At 37.4% G+C, this 20,390-nt stretch overlaps 1 protein-coding gene across 7 annotated transcripts in view; it reads right to left on the bottom strand.

Annotated features, from left to right (window-relative positions):
* Positions 1-12,456: 12,456 nt before the first annotated feature.
* LOC131693044 (probable serine/threonine-protein kinase nek3) overlaps positions 12,457-20,390 on the bottom strand; it is a 293,881-nt gene continuing 285,947 nt past the window's right edge. For 4 of the 7 annotated variants that reach the window (XM_058980516.1, XM_058980517.1, XM_058980519.1 and 1 more), the window contains one exon: positions 12,457-14,274. In XM_058980516.1, coding sequence (XP_058836499.1) covers positions 13,311-14,274 — 964 coding nt within the window. In that variant the 3' untranslated portion in view covers positions 12,457-13,310. The remainder of the gene's footprint in view (positions 14,275-20,390) is intronic. The other 3 variants (XM_058980523.1, XM_058980521.1, XM_058980522.1) reach the window with 1 other exon arrangement.

The following is a 20,390-nucleotide window of genomic DNA, read 5'->3' as shown; positions in this document are numbered from 1 at the left end:
TTGTATCATATTGTAGCAGAAATGGGCTTCCGCTCATTATCGGCAGTGATGCGAATGCTCATCACATCATTTGGGGCAGCTCAGACATCAATCTGAAAGGCTCTGAACTGATGGAGTACATAAGTAGTACAAATCTCCATATTCTGAATGTGGGAAACCGACCAACTTTTGCGAGGTCTGGGAGGGAGGAGGTGTTAGACATAACACTTTGCTCTGATAGAATTTTGCATGAACTGGGAAATTGGCAGGTTCCAAATGAAACTGAACCGTCTCTATCCGATCATAAATATATATTTTTCGATCATTTTGATGTCACCTTCAATGTGGTGACATATCGTAATCCTAAATCTACAAACTGGGACCTCTTTTTGGAAAACTTGGCGACTAAATTTCATGGATATTTTCCAACAATTAGTCAACTAGACGACTTAGATGACGTCGTGGTTACGACAAACTCATTCATATTAGCATCCTACGAAGAAGCTTGTCCACTTCGTACTGTTAAATCGACTAGGGGAACCCCTTGGTGCAGGGCTGAGCTTGAAAGAATGAAGAAAGTTATGAGAAGAGCTTGGAACCGGCGTCAGCGTGATGACTCCAGGGCTTTCAGGTCAGCTCGTAGTGCATATAAGAAATGTCTTAGATCTGCAGAACGGGCTGGCTGGCAAAGCCTATGCACTAATGTCTCTAGTCTGAACGAGGCTAGCAGATTAAATAAAATTCTCTCCAAATCGAATGATTTTCAGATGAACTCCTTGAAAACCAGAGATGGTGTTTATGTGACGGACGAAAAAGATGTTCTTAACTGTCTCTTCGACACACACTTTCCAGGTTGTATCGATCCGGAGTTGAACAATGTTCACAGATCTCATTCTGGTGATTCGGACTCGTGGGCGTTAGCACGCACATTGGTTTCCACTGAATCGGTCAAGTGGGCAGTTGACAGCTTTGCTCCATACAAATCACCCGGAAAAGATGGAATACTTCCCGTGCTACTGCAAAAGGGATTTGATATTCTTAAACATGTCTTGAAAAAGATTTTGCTTTCCAGTCTTGCTACCGGGTATATCCCGAAAGCATGGCGAGAAATAACTGTTAGATTTATTCCCAAAGGGGGGCGCTCAAGCTATGAAGAAGCCAAGAGTTTTAGGCCTATCAGCTTAAGTTCTTTTCTTCTGAAAGCTTTGGAACGGATAATCGATCATCACATCAGGAACGTTAGTTTAGTTGAATATCCACTGCACAAAATGCAACATGCATATCAGTGTGGGAAATCCACGATCACTCTGCTTCACGATGTTGTTTACAACATTGAGAAAGCCTTCTCGCTCAAGCAATCTAGCTTGGGTGTATTCCTAGATATTGAGGGTGCTTTTGACAATGTGTCCTTCCAGTCTATTCTGGAAGCGACGCGCGGTCATGGGATACCTGCATGTATCTCAAGTTGGATAAACGCAATGCTTAGTAACCGCATACTTTGCTCGTCACTGCGACAGGCTGAGATACGGAAGTTGAGTATTTGCGGTTGTCCTCAGGGCGGCGTTCTGTCACCTTTGTTATGGAACTTAGTAGCTGACGGCTTGTTGAAGAAACTCAATGAGCTTGGATTTCCAACCTACGGGTTTGCTGACGATTACCAAATACTAATTACTGGATTTTGCATCGGAACAATCTTTGACTTAATGCAACAGGCATTAAGAGCTGTCGAACAGTGGTGTCGACAAGTTAAACTATCAGTTAACCCAAGCAAAACTTCAATGGTTCTTTTCACGAAGAAGCGAATAACAACCGGGGTTCGTCCCTTGCAGTTCTTTGATTCTGAGCTACTGTGTGCGGATCAAGTCAAATACGTTGGAGTCATATTGGATTCCAAACTGAATTGGTCTACTCACATTGAGTTCAGAGTCAAGAAAGCGTGCATGGCCTTCGGGCAGTGCAGACGAACTTTTGGAAAGACCTGGGGTCTCAAACCTAAATACATCTATTGGATTTACACGACAATTGTACGTCCAATACTGTCATACGAATGCCTTGTGTGGTGGCAGAGGGGAGAGGTGGTGACAGTCCAGTCAAAGCTAAACCATCTGCAAAGAATGGCGCTCATGGCGTTGACTGGTGCTTTCACCACGACTCCGACTGCTGCTCTTGAGGCACTTCTAAATATCAAACCATTACACATACACTTATAACAAGAAGCACTATCATGTGCATACAGACTGCAGGTTACTGGGCTTTGGAACAGCAATCATGTTGATCTTGCTACCAGTCATACACGATTGTGGTCACAAATGGTTACATGGGGTGAAGATATTCAGGCTCCCAGCGATATTACACTCACTTGTAGTTTTCCTTACAGGACATTCCATGTGAAGATTCCCTCTCGAGAGGAGTGGTTGTCTGGCTTTATGGAAAGACAACAACAAACGCAAGTGGTTTGTTACACTGACGGTTCTCTGATGGAGGGACGTGCCGGTGCTGGTGTCTACTGTCGTGAAATGAGATTGGAACAATCTCACTCACTAGGTAGATACTGTACTGTATTCCAAGCAGAAATCTTTGCGATTATGTGCGGGGTGCAATCGGCCCTTCAACTGAGTTTGTCCGGCAGAGTTATAAACTTCTGCTCCGATAGTCAGGCTGCAATCAAGGCCCTTAGCTCAGACAAATCCCGGTCCAAGCTAGTGATCGCGTGCCGAACCCAAATCGAAGAACTAAGCATTGTCAACACTATCTACCTTGTCTGGGTGCCCGGACATTGCGGTATTACTGGAAATGAATGGGCTGACGAATTGGCCAGGGCAGGTTCAGCGATTGACTTCGTTGGTCCTGAGCCCGCGCTGCCAATTTCGACAAGTTGGATAAGGGAAAAAATACGGTCCTGGGCTTCGTCCGAGCACCGAAATTATTGGAGAAATCTACAAACGTGTCGCCAAACAAAGGCGTTTCTAGAACAACCATGCCCAGTGGTTTCGAAAAATCTCTTACATTTTTCGAAGCTCCACTGCGGCATGCTGACCAGGGCTTTAACCGGCCACTGCAAACTCAATTATCACATGGCAACTATTCAGCGCGCTGAGTCTTTTTCATGTGATCTTTGTGAATCCGACTACGGAACCTCATATCATCTGATATGCAACTGTCCAGCGGTAGCGCAATTGCGATTTCGAGTCTTCAGCCGTCCTTATATAGACGAAAACATGTTTGGTCGACTGAAACTCAGAGACATACTAAAGTTTCTTATCCAATGTGGTAAAGAGCTTTAGGCTTATTCGCAGGCAAGTTGAACTACTTGTGAGTTTAACTTACCTGTTGTTTATTTTTGTTTTGTGCTGTTATTTTTCCCACCCTTCCAATTCTACTTCCCCACACCTCCTTGTCCTTTCCTTCCGCTCAGGAAATGATGAAAACACACGGCAAGGCACAAATCCCCGACTATGTACGGGGAACGTGCCATTTGAGCCAATATATTCTGATTCCTGATAACATCCTAACTTGCTTGGTGCCCTCTAGTTGTTGTGCAATTTATGTTGGAAATGAAATGTACAGTTCTCTAATCAACAATGGTTAGAATAGCACAAATCAATCTCCAGCAGAAAAGTACAGCAACTATGAATTTATCTCAACTCATGCAGGAAGGTAAAGCTTCCAGAGCATTTGTTCAAGAACCGTATTTTCATAAATGAAACTTCTATATTGGAAAGTTACTTAACACTGCCTTCATTGCTTACAACAAGACAATAACCCACGTGAAATGCCTCGCGCTTACATTCACAACTCACGATACCTGTGCAGTCACAGTTACACTGACTGTCGGTAACATAGACAAAGAGTATATAGATACTGTTTAGCATAACGAGTCATCTCCTTATGATGGTTCCTTCCAGGCTCGGAGTTGTGGAGGGGCCCGGACTTGGAACAGAAGAAATAATTCTGTTAAATATTATTTCAATAAAAATTTAATGGAAAATTCAATTAGAGTTGGCATGATATAATTTTCTGCAATTTCTGTCATAAAATTAATCGTACATTACATTATAAAGTTTATACTGTATGAAAGACTAATCAAAAGAAAACTTTGAAATTTAGAATTCAAAAACCATTTCAACTCGCAATGGGCAAAAAGGCATAAAATCTTTTTTGTATATTGAATTGTGTATTTATTTTCTATTTCATATTTTACAACAATTATTTAATGGACTTTGATCATCTATTTAACCCTCAAAAAGGCAACCGGGTCCCAGAGGCCCGGAACGTTACAATTTTTTAGTTACAAAAAAATGTGTATGCAGTATAAACTTGGGCATGGAAATTTTGATAAGTAGCTTTGAAATCTATAACAAAAATAAAGAATTGTGAAATTTTCATCTATGGAGTGATGCGCAGCTATGTTTGAATTTTTTACATGCACAAAAAGGCAGGCCGGGCCTGGCAGGCCCGGTGTGCATGCAATATTTACTAGGAATACCACGGGTTTTATACATTAATATTTATCTGAAAAAAACATTTTGATGAGTTCAGCTTCATATTAGCAGGAATTTTTTCATGTTTTTATTGATTTTATCTTTTTACCTTTTATTATAAGAAAAAAAATCTTGAAAGTTTGAGCGAATTCTATACATTTCTTTTATAGGAAATATAAAAATAGCATACGATAATGGCGTGTGTCATATTTTTTTGGGTAAATACTTTTATTTCACCCACTGTGGTCTACTTGACAATTATTTGGATACCACATAACCTAACTCTGTCGTTATTGTCTATTTTTGTTGTCTATTCTTTGTGTTATAGTTGTAATTATTCAAATTGTAGGATCTAAAAGCAACAAAAAGTTGAAATGGCTATAAGACGATATGCACATGTTTTCAATCGTCTCAAAGAATCTGAAATAATGGAAGAAATTCGAGCAAATTCAACAGCAGACGATTCCGAAACTGATTTGCAAAGCGAGGAAGAATGTGTGAATGATATTGCTTCCGTCGATGAATCTGATGCAGACTCGGGAGAAAAATCTGAATATGTACTCCGGTTATGCATCAGAAGAAATTAATAGCAAATCAGAAACATTTATTAGTCGTGTCCAAACGAAATGGAGCTCAGAACCAATCGACATTCGACGTGATCTTCCGAGTACTCACCTTTTGGAAAAAAAATTTGACCTTTTTACATCCAAGGCGATGAAATCGGGATTTGCTGCGTGTTCGTACTCATCATCCTGTAATTCCGGAACCGGAAGTCGAATCAATAAGAAATTCATAAGCAGCCAATAGGAACGCTGTACCTTTCATTTGAAACCAAGTTTGTAAAAATCTGTAAAGAATTCGCTGAGAAATAGGTATGACATTATCTTAGGAACTTGTTAAGCTCCCCCGAGGTCGAAGTTCCTTCGGTGGGTCATTAATGATCTAGACATGCAAAGCCAAGTAATGTTGCACATATTTTAATATATATTGTATCATTTGGACATCATGGTGGTATCAGTTTGTATGGAAATTTGCTGCATGATTGTACTCTTCAACACGTAACTCCAGAACCGAAAGTCGGATCAATAAAAAAATCAATAGCGTCCGATGGGAAGGCTGTACCTTTCATTTGAGACTAAATTTGTACAAATCGGTCCAGCCACCTCTGAGAAAAATCGGTGAGATTGTTTGCCACATACATACATCCATACATACATACAAACATACACACACATACAGACATTTTACGATCTCGACGAACTGAGTCGAATGTTATAAGAGATTTGGCCCTGCGGGTCTCGGTTAAAAAGTCGAAATTTCGACCGATTGCATAACCTTTCTATATGAGAACGGCAAAAAGGAGCTTGAATTTAGACGGGCCTGAGAAGCCCGGCTTGCCCTTTAATGTTAGGATTTTAGCTTGCCTTCACAAGGGTTAAAAAATTGAGCTAGTTAAAGTTGAAAGTTCTGGGCTCTCAAAATTGATTTTGATTCGTATTTTACTAATTAATTTTGAAACGTTCAATCTGTGGAAGGGTTTCATAAAAAGCTAAGCAACTTTCTTTTAGAATGCTCAACAGTTTCAATAGGATTTGTGAAACGAAGATTCCATGAAGAAAACAACTCATAATAATTTTTCGTACTCACTTGAAATTTTTTAAATGATTTTTTTCCATTTTTTCTCTTGCTTCATTTTTCATTTTTTTGTTTCTTTTTCCATTTCACCCAGGTTTTGTATACTTTCTATTTTCTTCATTTAATCTTATTCTACTTTGTTGCATATTTTGCCCCAAATTTTCCTTTTTCTATTTTTACCATTTTTTCCCTTCTAAAATTTGTCCCGTTTTTTGTATTTGTCCCTTTTTTAATTCGTTTCATCTTTTCATGTTTTTTTCACTTTATCCATCATTTTATTTGTTTCATTTGTATTTGTTTGTTAAACTGATTTCATTAAATTTATTTAATTCATTTGACTAATCTTTTAGTTTCTATTATTTCTTTGTATTTTTTCATACCTTTCAATAAACTTTTTTTAGTATTTCTCTATCCGCCTTTTTCATTTTCTCAATAAATATTTTTTTCTATTTCTTTCGCATTATTTTTTTTGTGTTGTGAAATTTTCTGTTCTCTATTTATCATTTTGAAATATATGCCATTCTTTGGTGTGAAATTTTTTCAATATTCTCCCATTTTTATTTATTGGTATGTTCCATTGCCATCAGTATTTTCCTTTTTTGGCCATTTAAACAAATTTTGAATTCCATATTTTTCTATTTTGTTACTTCATTCATTTAAATATTTTTCCTATTATTTTATTTTGATTTTTATTTTTTGAATGTTTTCGGTTTTCCATTTCATCAATTTTTTAATTTTTCCCAATTTTACTGTATATAGATTTATATATTTTTTAAATTTTCTCTTGTAAAAACATTTGTTATTATTTTCTTTGTGATAATATCCCTGTTTTTTCATATCATCTAGGGTTTTCATTTTTACCCATTTGAACCATTTAGATTTTACTTGTTTTCTATGATTTCACTATTGTCTGTTTTTGGGCTATTTCCACTAGTTCCTGTTTTCTATTTTTTCTTCAATCTATTCCGTCCTATTGTTCCCATTCATTTTTATTTCTACTAGTTCTTTAAAAAACATTAAGATTTTTCGTAGTTATTTTCTTTTTATCTTTTTATTCAATTCTTGTACATTATCATTTCATCATTTGATTTTTCACATTTTCTTATTTTCATACTTTCTATTTTTTAAATTTGCTTCCAATTTTTATATTTACATTTTGTATAATTCTTATTTTTACGTTTGACTCAGTGGATCCATTTAGTTCATGTCTATATTTGTTTATTGTTCTCCTGTTTTTATATTTTTTGTTGTATTCATTTTTCATTCTTTTGCCATTTTTACTATTTTCATTGTTCTTGATGTTTTATTTTTCATTTTGTTATTTGCCCTTTTTCATTATTTTACCTATTTTGCAATATTTTTCAATTTCTTCAATATTTGTCTAATTTTCATTTTTATTTTCTGTCGTTTAATTTGATTGTTTCAATTATTCAGTCTGTTTTTTTATGCTATTTCTTAAAATAGTTTACATACTTTAGTTTTTCAATGTTGCCATTGCCTTAATTTTTTCATCTATTAGGTAGGTCTTTGACCATTTGCATATTTTTGATCTTTTTCAATTATTTTAGGTGTCATTTTGTACCTTTCTTGTTTTGTACCATTTATCTATTTATTAATTTTTCCTCGTTCATTACTTTTTTTTGTTTGTCTCTCCCAATTTGTGAAAAGTTTTAATTATGAGTTGATCAATAATATTGTACCAAACATATAAATGAAGAACTCGCAAAAATCACCTGAACCAGCTTTCCCTGAAATAAAAAAAAAGTCAGCAACACTATCGAACAAATTATTGTATTTCGAGAGACTCACAATGTTGTAGCGCACCGACTTGGCCGAATGTGTTGTTTCTTTAACGACTTCTAGGTGAAACCAGACAAAGATTCGAATAAAACCATGCAATACAGACATCCTGATAAATATAGAAATATTGATAAATCGGCTACTTTCAAAGCCACTAAATTTTATAGAGATATCAAAATTTGATCAACTTAAACTTGACGCATTTCTTTGAAATTTCTTTCAAATCCGCAAACCCCTCATTTGCCTGAAAGATGCCTGAAAGATGCAGAAAAATTCTATTTGACATTTGCATTTCAGTTATAAAAGTGTCAACCAAACAAAAGGAGCAACACAGAGAAATTTTGCTCGCGTATAGCCTGAATCCAAATTACTTGCACGCCAAGTTAGCGAAACCGTTAAAAGTGACCAAATCAAATGACACCAGCGCAACTGGGCAGCTGGGAGGAACAGTGGCCGATATTTTCAAGCATATTAAGCTGTCGAAGTTCACACAGAAATATCTAGTTTGGCAGGCTTCCTGTACCTGTGGTTTGAAAAGCAACAGTTTCTTTGCGACCGAGCCCGTCAATAAGAAATTTTTATGTGAAATAGTGCACGAAAAAACGTCTGCTACCTTTCATGAAGCAATACGATTATTCCACGCTATTTTGAGCGGATTTGAATACTACTATTTGAATATTACGGAAAAAGAACATGTAGTGGTATAACGTGTAAAAGGTTCTGGTGGCGCCCAAGGACAAGAACCCTCCCAACACACTAGCGCACCGCCAAATCGAGGACTATTTGTCCATCGTCCAGCGGAGCCTGAATTAGACCCAAAACTCTTCAAGTAAACTGGCTGTGGGCGACGTGGCTGTGCAGAACTTGATGGCAGTAATTAAAAGACGTTCAACTGAAAGCTTAACTGAATATTTTTATGTATTTTATGCTATTTGAACTTATGAAAAAGAAATATTAAAAAAAAAATTAATCATTGTTGTGTGACCAAATTTTGTTGATAGACGACGCCGGTGGTTGAGTGGTAAGCGTGACCGCCGCTCAGTCCAGTGTGTCTGGCTTCAATCCCAGCCAAGGTCGTTGAGATGTTCTGAGGTTAAAACTCTATGTCACGCCTTTTTTCGCAAGGAACGTAGAGTTGTTGATCCCGGATCATGTGTTGATAAACCGATATCTGGTTGTGGAGTCACTTCTCTGGTGTCGGTGATAGGCACACCGTGCGGACAGAGACCGACGGAAAATAAACGAAAAAATTGACCGTAACACTCCTTGAAATGAAAAAAGTCATTGGAATTAACAACACTCCTATAGTTCTCCATACAATACATGATAGCTGATAATTATTTCTTCCTACAGATTTCGAGCTTAACAGTTCCTGTGTTAGAAAAATCTAAAATTATGGAGGGGGCCCTTATGCTAGTCCCCCCGGGTCCGTAATTTCACTCTACAGCCCTGATCATATTGTAGCAAAAATGGCCCTTCGCTCGTTATCGGCAGTGATGCAAATGTTCATCACAATATCTGGGGCTGCTCAGATATCATTCTGAGAGGCTCTGAACTGATGGAGTACAAAAGCAGTGCCATATCCATATCCTGAATATGCGAAACCGAACAACATTGGCGAAATTTTGGAGAGAGGTGGTGTTAGACATAACGCTTTGCTCTGACAGAGTTTCGTATGAGCTGGCAAATTGGCAGGTTCCAAATGAAACTGAACTGTCTTTATCCGATCGTAAATATATATCTTTCGATCATTTTGATGTCAACATACAAACTGGGACCTCTTTTTGGAAAATTTGGCGACTAAATTTCATCGATATTTTCCAGCAATTAGTCAACTAGACGACTTAGATGACGTCGTGGATACGACAAACTCATTCATAGTAGCATCCTACGAAGAAGCTTGTCCACTTCGTACTTCATAATCCCTTGGTGGAGGGCTGAACTTGAAAGAATGAAGAAGACTACGAAAAGTTTGTAACCGGCGTCAGTGTGATGACTCCAGGGTTTTTAGGTCAGCTCGTAGTGCACATAAGCAATGTCTTAGATCTGCAGAGCGACCAGGCTGGCAAAACCTATGCACTAATGTCTCTAGTCTGAATGAGGCTAGCAGGTTAAATAAAATTCTCCTGAACCTTCTTAAAAACCAGAGATAGATAGGTTGTATCGATCCGGAGCTGAACAATGTTCACAGATCTCATTCTGGTGATTCGAACTCGTAGACGTTAGCACTTACATTGGTTACCACTGAATCGGCCAAGTGGGCAGCTGACAGCTTTGTTCCATACAAATCGCCTGGAAAAGATGGAATCTTTCCCGTGCTGCTACAAAAGGGATTTGATGTTCTCAAACATGTCTTGAAAAAGATCTTGCTACCGGGTACCGAAAGCAGGGCGAGAAATAACAGTTAGATTTATTCCCGAAGGAGGGCGTTCAAGCTATGAAGAAGCCAATAGTTTTAGGCCTATCAGTTTTAGTTCTTTTCTTCTAAAAGATTTGGAACGAACAATCGATCATCACATCAGGAAAGTTAGTTTAGTTGAATGCAACATGCATTACAGTGTGGAAAATTCACGATCCCTCTGCTTCACGATGTTGTTTACAAACATTCTCACGCAAGCAATCTAGCTGTGGTGTATTCCTAGATATTGAAGGTGCATTTGACAATGTGTTCTTCCAGCCTATTCCGTAGGTGACGCGCGCTCATGCATGTATCTCGGGTTGGATAAACGCAATGCTTAGTAACCGCATTCTTTGCTCGTCACTGAGACAGGTAAAGATAAGGAAATTGAGTATTTGCGGCTGTCCTCAGGATGGTGTTCTGACACCTTTGCTATGGAACCTGGTTTCCGACGGCTTGTTGAAGAAATTCAATGAGCTTGGATTTCCAACCTACGGGTTTGCTGACGATTACCAAATACTAATTACTGGACCTTGCATCGTAACAATTTTTGACTTAATGCAACAAGCATTAAGAGTTGTCGAATAGTGGTGTAGATAAGTTAAATTATAAGTTAACTCAAACAAAACTCCAATGGTTCTTTTCACGAAGAAGCGAAAAACAACCGTGGTTCGTCCCTTACAGTTCTTGGATTCTGAGCTACTATGTGCAGATCAAGTCAAGTACGTTGGAGTTATATTGGCTTCCAACCCGAATTGGTCTTCTCACATTGAGTTCAGAGTCAAGAAAGCATGCATGGCCTTCAGGCAGTGCAGACGAACATTTGTTTGCAACATCGTTCGTACAAAAAGTCACAGTGGAAAAAGTTAAATAAAAAAAAGTTGCGATAGAAAACGCTTTATAAATCGATAAACTTTAGTCTTACAAGTTCGCGTTCTTCAACAAATTTCTTCATTACGAGAATTTCTAAAACATTGTCGAAGACATAAACTTTCTACTTCGTTAGCATAAAAAGTTAATTTATTAGTTCGGTCATAGTAAGCCTTGCCTAATTTGAATTATTATGAGTTTGTAGGTAATATCCATGCGAACAATTCCTCCAAAGACACCCTGTGAATATATTCTATGATTTCGCCTCTAGTGAGTTAAGTTCACGTCTTTGGCTTTTCTGACCCTGTGTGCTGGTATCTACTGTTGTGAAAAGAGATTGGGACAATCTCACTCGCTAGGTAGATACTGTACTGTATTCCAAGTAGAAATCTTTGTGATTATGTGCGAGGTACAGCCAGCCTATCAACAGAGCTTGTCCGATAAAGTAATAAACTGGTCCAAACTAGTGATCGCGTGCCGAACCCAAATCAAAGAACTAACCTTATCTGGGTTCCCAGACATTCCGATATTACTTGAAATGAAAGGACCAACGAATTGGCCAGGGCAGGTGCAGCGATTGATTTCGTTGGCCCTGAGCCCGTCGGTAAGTTGGAAAAGAGAAAAAATACGTGCGAGCACCGCAATTATTGGAGAAATCTACAAACGTGTCGCCAAACAATCGTGCCCAGTGATATCGAAAATTTTTCTACATTTTTAGAAAAACTCCACTGCACTATGCTGACTAGGGCTGTAACCGGTCCTTAAAAACTCAATTATCTCATGGTAAGTATTCAGCGTGCTGAGTATTTTTCATGTGATCTTTGTGAATCTGACTACGGCACCTCATACAATCTGATAGGCAAATGCCCAGCAGTAGCGTAATTCCCATTTGAGTTTTCGGCCATCGTCACATAGACGACATCGCGTTTGGACGACTGAAACTCAGAGGTATACTAAAGTTCCTTATCCAATGTGGTAAAGAGCTGTAAGCTTACTCGCAGGCGATTTGAGCTGCTTGTGAGTTTAAATTTCCTGCTCTTGCTTTTTGTGCTGTTATTTTTCCCACCCTTCCAATTCTACTTCCTCCCTCCTCATTCTTCTTTCCTTCCGCGTAGAAAATGATGAGAAGACAAGGCAAGGCGCAAATCCCTCGTTCCTGAAGGCATTTTAATGCCAAGTCTATCTTGAACAATACACTGGAGTTACATTGAATTTGTACTCGAATGCAACAAAAATAGACATTTCGGAAGTTTTGAAAACTTTTGGTCATCATTAAAAAGAAAAGAAAATGTGTTCCTTTGTGAAATGTATTTTTCCATTAAATGTACAGTAATCAACGTATTCCAAATGTATGGCCAAATGACTGATTTGCAGAGTTAGTGCTGATTAAAAGTTTACAATTTTGTTTCACTGGTTCAAAAGGACTGGAAGCGCCTTCCGAGTTGTTATTTAGCTCAATGAGAGTCGATTCGGTACAGATATTATTTGCTGATTTCATTGGTATATTTTGAGTTTACTTTTAAATGTTTTTATGCTGTCTGGAGGTTGTATTTTTACTCATATTTTCTCTTGTCGATCATAAGGAAGTTTAGATTTTTTTTAACTTATTCAATATATAATAATTAGAATAATATAGTATTCGCTATTCGTTATCTGCAACCGCTAGGGCGCTCGATTGTTCAGCTTCATTTCACTGATTAAAACATAAATTCAATAGGATTAAAAATAAAATAAAAGGTCAATATGATTGCACATATCTCGAAGGAGAGGAAACAACGTATAACGTAAGTTTGTGTTTACTATTTTAGCATCTTTGCAGCACCCTAATTTTGACAAAAACATGTTTCTGCGATTGCCTATCAAACACTTGTGTATTTTTGTTGTTGTGATAAAATGGACTGGTGTTGGTATGGTTGTTCCAAAAAGCAGCTTGATTTGTTTGAGAATATAGTTTTTTTTGCTCAAGCCTATATTCAAAGGTGTACTATAAATGTCGCTTTCATTCTATTAGTGAATGTTCGCTTTGAGTAAATACTTGTTCGTTAAGCACATAATTTAGGTTATAGGATCACATTTATGTATAGTTTTACCAGTTTGTATTTTTTTTGTTTTTATTTAAATATATAAATAATCATTCTCTTAGTGAACTAGATAACTAAACTACGTTCCTTACTACTACTATCATTACATCCAGTCAATCCGTTAGCTAGTTTAAGACTATTGATCTTATTGTTTATCGCGTCTTTTTCCGTCTCAGCTATTTGCTCTTTATTATCATCATCATCATCATTCTCATGGTCCTCATGTTGGCCATTGCGTTTGTTATTTTCACCATCATCTGTCAGTATCGAGGGGCAACCATTTTGTTGTCCATGACAGCCGTTTTCTTTCACGCGAACTGATCGGGAGACATTATCGACATTTTCGATAACAATTTGCACACCACCTGCTTGCGGAGACGAGATACGTTCAATCATCGGTGTGACGGGTGCGGATTTGGATTTGTGCGAAGTAGGCGGTGCTTCCGGGAATGTGTTACTCCCGAAAGAAGATGGCGGTTTGATGGCGGACGTTCGCTTGGGTGAAGTAGTTCCCAGTTTGGTGGGCGATGCGATACTTCCTCCGTTTATCTGCGTTCGAACTGAACTTTTGAGCAATCTTGAACCATTTGCGGTTGGTGATGGGGGAGTACATGGTAAACTGGAGCCTGCTTGATTGAGTTTGCTAGAGGTTAGCACGTTACCGATGTGGGTAGTGCGAACGGTTTTCGTGGGCGAACTGCTGTTGGTGGTTGGGATATTGCTAAGGTTACCACTGGAACCGAGGGAAGCTCGTTTATGGCTCAGTGTGGTCAGAGCTGCGTTGGAAGCGATTCCGTTGTGGGTCGAGTGCTTGATGGACGACAGCTGCGTGTAGACGGATGAGATTTGTGTTTTTGGCTTGAGGTTCAGCGACGTGCGGCTACTGTTGATTAGTGCCGAGGGTGGCGTGCCACTGTTGGGATTGTGAGTTTGATGGTGATGGCTATGGTGGCTGCTGTTGGCGGTCGCGGGAGATCGGAGACCATTGCGCAACGGTGGCGCGTTTGATGGAGTAGACGGTTCACTTCGACTGTGGGAGAAGGAGAAAATGAGGTTAGTTTGACGTTTGTCTTCTGTTTAGATCGAACACTGTGTTAGTTTTATTGAAGTTTTCATGGCGGGTTATCCTGTCTATTGAGAGTTAGTTTTGACTGCTTTGCAGTTTGTGAGTATCTAGTCTGAATGCACAATGTTTGGGAATTCTCGCGAATTCCGAACAATTAATCCTCTTCTCCATTTTCCCCATTTATCGAACATTTTACGTTATTTAAAGGTATGTCAAATTAAATTGTGCTACATACCGAATCATGAAAAACATAATTGTTATCGGAAGGTTATTTTACATGAATCGGAAGAAATAATTGTGAGAGCTAAAACTACTTTGAACTATGAAACCTCTTGTTCCTTTATTACTATACAAAATGTTTTACATTTTTAGATGTTATATTTTTCAAGCCTCGCAATTATTCAATTATTCTCAAATATTCGAATTCAAAAATTTATGAATATTTTACTGGGATTTTATGAATAGTTTATCAGGATTTATTTTGTTATTCAGTTAAAATTTCAGAGTCAGCTTCTATACTAGACATATTCCTAACTTTAGATAAAGATCAAGGCCGTCTTAAGATCAGTCCCTGGGTACTATTGAATTAAGGGGCTCCGATAATTGAACAACCATAAACAGTTGTAAAATGATCTCCAACTTCGCAAAGCCCTCCATGTCACCCTGAAATTCAACACCAAATTTGAGTCAAATCAGCCAATCAGGTTAAAATTACTATCGAAATTAAAATACACGGAGCAATAAAAACGATTTCATATTTCCGCCACTATGTGTCGTTGTAATCTGACCTGACCTTAAGAGTACCTCGGTTAAAAAGGGGGGTATCTTTTCACACAATTGTTGGTACGTAAGATTTTTGTGACATATATTCCGACAAACATTTTGTACATTCGTTTGTTGTGACCAGGTCGGGAAAAGGTAGAAAGCGAACTGTTACGTTTTAAGTAATATCATCATTCTCACAAATCACCAAATTGGCATGTAAAAGACGGTGACGGTGGTTTGTTGGTAAACCTGACTGTTTCTAAGTTTAGTGGGTCTGGGTTCATTCTCAGCAGATCGTTGGGATTTTCTGATGGTAAAAATCTCTGATCATTTCTCATGATTCGTGAGTGGTAAAACTGATGGCCGATCTGTGTGATATTTATGGTTAAGAAGGTGCAATCGTCTGTCTGACGACGGTGAAAGGCACTCAGTGCGAAAAGAAGCCAACGGAAAATAAATTTGTTTAAAAACAATAATTTTAACCAATTAAAAGAAGCAACGTGTTCGCTACATTAATTATTTCGTTAAGTTAACTGAAAATTGCTTTCAAAGCGAAACGTCTAAATTGCTCGAACCTACCCATACGAACTGTACACTTCATTTCAGAACCAGTAATGTGAAGCAGATGGAATAGAAAAACGTCGAGTGCACGTTGCCACTCATAATATGTCTTTACGTTCGTCATTTTTCCGCTGACTGATGTTTTGAACTTAACCAAGGAGAACTGAGCTTTTTTTTGACAACACAAGCATGTTCTGCTCGTGTTAACTATGTTTCGGCTGGGAATGCCGCATCATCCAAGAATGTCCATAAATCTTTTTTTTGAAACAAGACTAAACGAAAAAAAATACCAAATGACCGATTTTTTTTTCAAATATTCTGGACAGTATTACTATATGACAATGTTTAGACATAGCTGAACTCAAACTCTTTGCCTTGACTAATTCAATCAGGTTTAGGGCAAAGGCGGGGTCGATTTGTAAAGATACTATCAATCACACTTTACCAAGTATATTTTAAAAAAATGAGATCCATCAGTAGTCATCGAGTGCTGGGTTTCGATGGCATTTTCAATCAACACAACAACGGCTAATATGACGCTGAGGCAAACACAATAGTCGAACAAATAATACAATCCTGCAGGCAAAATGTGAGGGGCGAAAACTAGCAACATCCAAGAGTTTCAACGTCGCAAAAAACTTAGTATGGATGCTCCCATAACTTAAAACCGGTGCGGTTAAGGTGAAGATATGTGGAAGCCACGTTGCTAGGCACCGGCTCGCTTGTTTACATTGAGAAAAACTGAAATCTGAAGTGAAAATTCAAACGCACAAATGAGAGTTTCCAAACATTTTCCTTTGGTCATCTGCATATTGGCAGAAAAATTGAAGTTTTGTTAGTGAACGATTAAAGTTTCGCGAGTGTTTTTGTAGTGGTGTGTGAATAAAGTGCATTTGAAAAAGTGCAATTAAAACGAGAAGAAGAAAAATAAGTGTTTCGAAAAGAAACCCCAAGTGAAGAGTGGTGATATTTTCGCACAAAATAGGAGCTACAGATGGCATTCCGTCATAAACTCGGATTGATTGTATAAGAAAATGTTCTAACTTCCTTAAGTAGCAGTTTCGTGGCACACCAGCAAGGTTAGTGTGTTGAAAAACGTATTTTTATATTTGCAGGGGAGAAGGGTGTTTGCGGCGTAGCAGCTATGTTGTGGCTCGCATGTATAATGTCCTTAAGAAACACGAAAATCCTTTTTTCATACAGTTTGGTTCTACCCGTGCAGTGCTAGAAGCTGTTCAATTTTTACCTTCCAATGGTCAATACAATTCTCCTAGCATATTTACATAAGTCCATTTGAGTGGAAAACCAGACAATAGCCAAAGACTGTCTAAATTGATAAGTTTTATCAGTTTTCAATAATGTTACATACAACATAACGAAGATATATGAAAAATTCATTTTCCGTCATCAACTTAAACTGTCCCTGGCAGCACTGCTACATCAGACTCCAATCAGACTAATTGCGATAACTTCAGTTTTAGAGTTGATCCTTGTAACTGTTAATACTCAAATGAAAGGCAATAGTTACATTTATTAGCCTTACTTGTTTTTGCGAGAAAATCTTGCCTAAATCAAAAGTTATAGCTGTTTAAACACGTTGTTGTTCACAAACAACATGAGCATGAAGAGGTTAATAGTAAAAACTCTTCACATCAACCAACCCTTTGCTAATTGACTGTCTTTATAACATAAAAATTGGAATTTTTGGATCGTTTGTCTTCATGATGGTTCAAAAATTTCCTGGTGGAGTGTAGTACAATAACAACATGATTGTATCTGTACTAGTTCGAGACGGTCCGGGCATAGGAAAGATGTCAGATCCGTCCAAAACAGTCTCGGGCCATTGTATGGCCTCAAGAAGTGTAGAATTCATTTTTGGTGGCATTCGTCCCAGATATCCGCGGATCGCTTGCCAAACGATGATTGAAATCACGTTGAATGGTTCTATATCCATCGCAAGCGCTTGGCCTCAAAAATCCAAGTAACCTGACCCAGTGTGCCTATGTGTGAACATGGTATTGATAGAGATAGCTTCACCAGAGCAAGAGCACAACAAAATGCAAAGCCTTTGAATTGAAAAAATCATTCATTTCAAAGCGGTTTGTGAAGGGCCGTATACCGATTGATGAAAGTGTGCTAGCCAATCCTAGCGCCGGTTAGCGGTATGTTGATACTTATTGATGTCATTCACAAATGACATTTTTTTCCTTGCATCCATTGAAATCTTGACACGGATATCAGTTATCAGTACCTCAGGTATCTGGTTCCGGATCTACGCTGAAATTTTATGGGGTCTGTTCAAGAGTCTCTTGAACAATATTCATGTTTTTCCTACGTCTCGCAGGCACTTAGTGACATTGTAACTTGATCATAATCAAATTTGATATGTAAGTACTCTGATTTCATTTGAAGCCATATTGAGCAATCTAGAACCAGTTTTTGGGTCCCTTGTAGAATTGAAAGAGTGTCAGCCGAGAAGAGTAATACTAGGCTCCTTGCAACGGCTACATATTACAACTGGTAATGAAAACAGATCGCAGCCGATAAGGAACTTCATCGGTGTAAGAAACGAAGGTACGGCCGAAAGGTACTCGAAAGGGAAAAGGAAAGCTTTGCCTGGAATAACGCGATCAATAACATGACGAAGGAGTACTTTGAGCGCGTAACTCAGGTCGAACTTCTTAAAATTGGGAGTAATCGGCTGTACGAAGCAACTCACTCCGTGTTTGGGATGATCTGGATGGAAAAACAAATGCCTTCGGACTGATTGGATGGCCTAATAATCTAAATTTTGTCTTCTCAGTATCCTGTTCTCAGCATACATAATAGAATTCACACCGGTAGCTACGAAGAGTTGTACCGGCGAATCTTAACCGGACCTATATTAAAAATTTACAAGCTTTTGGATCTTGATAGGGGCTTTGTCTTGATGGCTCTGTCCGAGATAGGCTGAGAAATTTTATTTTTGCGCGCCGCTTTGGAAAGTTTTTTTAAATTTTGAATTTTAGAATGAATGATTTTTTTCTACCTTAATGCCAGACATACTTAATTCGAAATGTAATTTAAAATTGATAAACCTTTGCTGACTCAATAATACAAAAATTATATATATAAAAGCCAAAGTTTGTATGTATATGATTTATAGACTCCCAAACGGCTTAACCGATTTTCGTAAATATTTATACATAGTAGGCATTTGTTATGGAGCGTGTTTGTGTGCTATTGATTGGGGATTATCTGCCCGCCAGGTGGCGCTTCGGAATAAATTGTGTTTTTCTCCTATTTCGCTGAAAGTCGCATCAACGCGCGAAGGGTATTAGCTAGTTATTTATATTATTATAAGTTGATAAAACCGCGGGAATAGTAGTGAGTCAAGCTTTTTCCTTTTTTCTATTGTAATATAATATAATATAATATAATATAATATAATATAATATAATATAATATAATATAATATAATATAATATAATATAATATAATATAATATAATATAATATAATATAATATAATATAATATAATATAATATAATATAATATAATATAATATAATATAATATAATATAATATAATATAATATAATATAATATAATATAATATAATATAATATAATATAATATAATATAATATAATATAATATAATATAATATAATATCATAGCAAGGGACTGGAAGGTGAAGTATTTTTCAAATATTAAGAGCCATAGTACTCAAGGAAGAGCAAGGATTTGCAGTAAGAAAGTTTAGAAAAGCATGGAGTAGGGTCAATGAACAAGCTTAGAGTTTCCCGGCTACTTAACCCATTATTGCCCAACCTACTATATATAGTAGGTGCAAAGAATAACTCCTATTACTCAATCAATAACGCAGAACAGGCATTATCAATGAGTTAATATTGTTCATATACTCTTGCAGAATACGTTTAAAGAAGTAAGAGTGGTTAAACCGGTGTTTATGTTTTGTTTTTATTAAATTTTACCTTAAGGGGTTACACATTTTTGTCAGGATTAAAAAAATCGAATTTTTGAAAATTAGATATTCGGAAGCTATATATGCAGAGGAAAACTTTCTTAAAATTTCATGAAGATGGGAATACTACAACTTGAGTTACATCTATTCATAGACCGCTACCCATTGACCACTCGTAGGCGGTGCGTAGTGTTTGATACCTTTGACTGTTGACTCGCTGCACCGACATTAAAACTCGATTATCTCGGAGTTGTATTTTATTGAAAAGTTCATTCGCGGCGATCACGATATCTCAGAAACTAATTAATCGATCAATCTCAAATTTTTACTGGTTGTTCCTTATTATATCAGCTACTTTGAGTACAAAAATAATTTCACTGGAATAACCACACTATTTTTTTCCGATCGGAAAATACAATTTGTAATGCGCGTGAAAAATAAGTTGGGCAATAATGGGTTAACTCTTTGTTTTCTGCAACGCAGGAGTCAGGATCTTTTGGCATTAAATGCGAATGACCTGAGTCTGCGGCATGTCCGGACAAGCGAAAAGTCAATTTAATGACTTATGCTATCGCAACCGACAAAAAGATAAGTCACGGAAAACTTTCCCAATTTTTATGTTTAACGATCCATAATTTCTATTCTATTCTATCCTAACCCTTTCACAGCTTTTATTGAAAAGTATCCTGGAAAACACTGCAGTTATTCTGTAATGTTTTTCTTGTTAACATTAATATTTGAAGCATATTTTCATATGTCGCAAATATTTAAACGGCTAGGCCTACTGTG

Source organism: Topomyia yanbarensis, chromosome 3 (assembly GCF_030247195.1).
Source record: "Topomyia yanbarensis strain Yona2022 chromosome 3, ASM3024719v1, whole genome shotgun sequence".
Classification (NCBI taxonomy): Eukaryota; Metazoa; Arthropoda; class Insecta; order Diptera; family Culicidae; genus Topomyia; species Topomyia yanbarensis.
The sequence above is the reverse complement of the archived record's forward strand: the minus strand, read 5'-3'. Positions and strand labels throughout refer to the sequence as shown.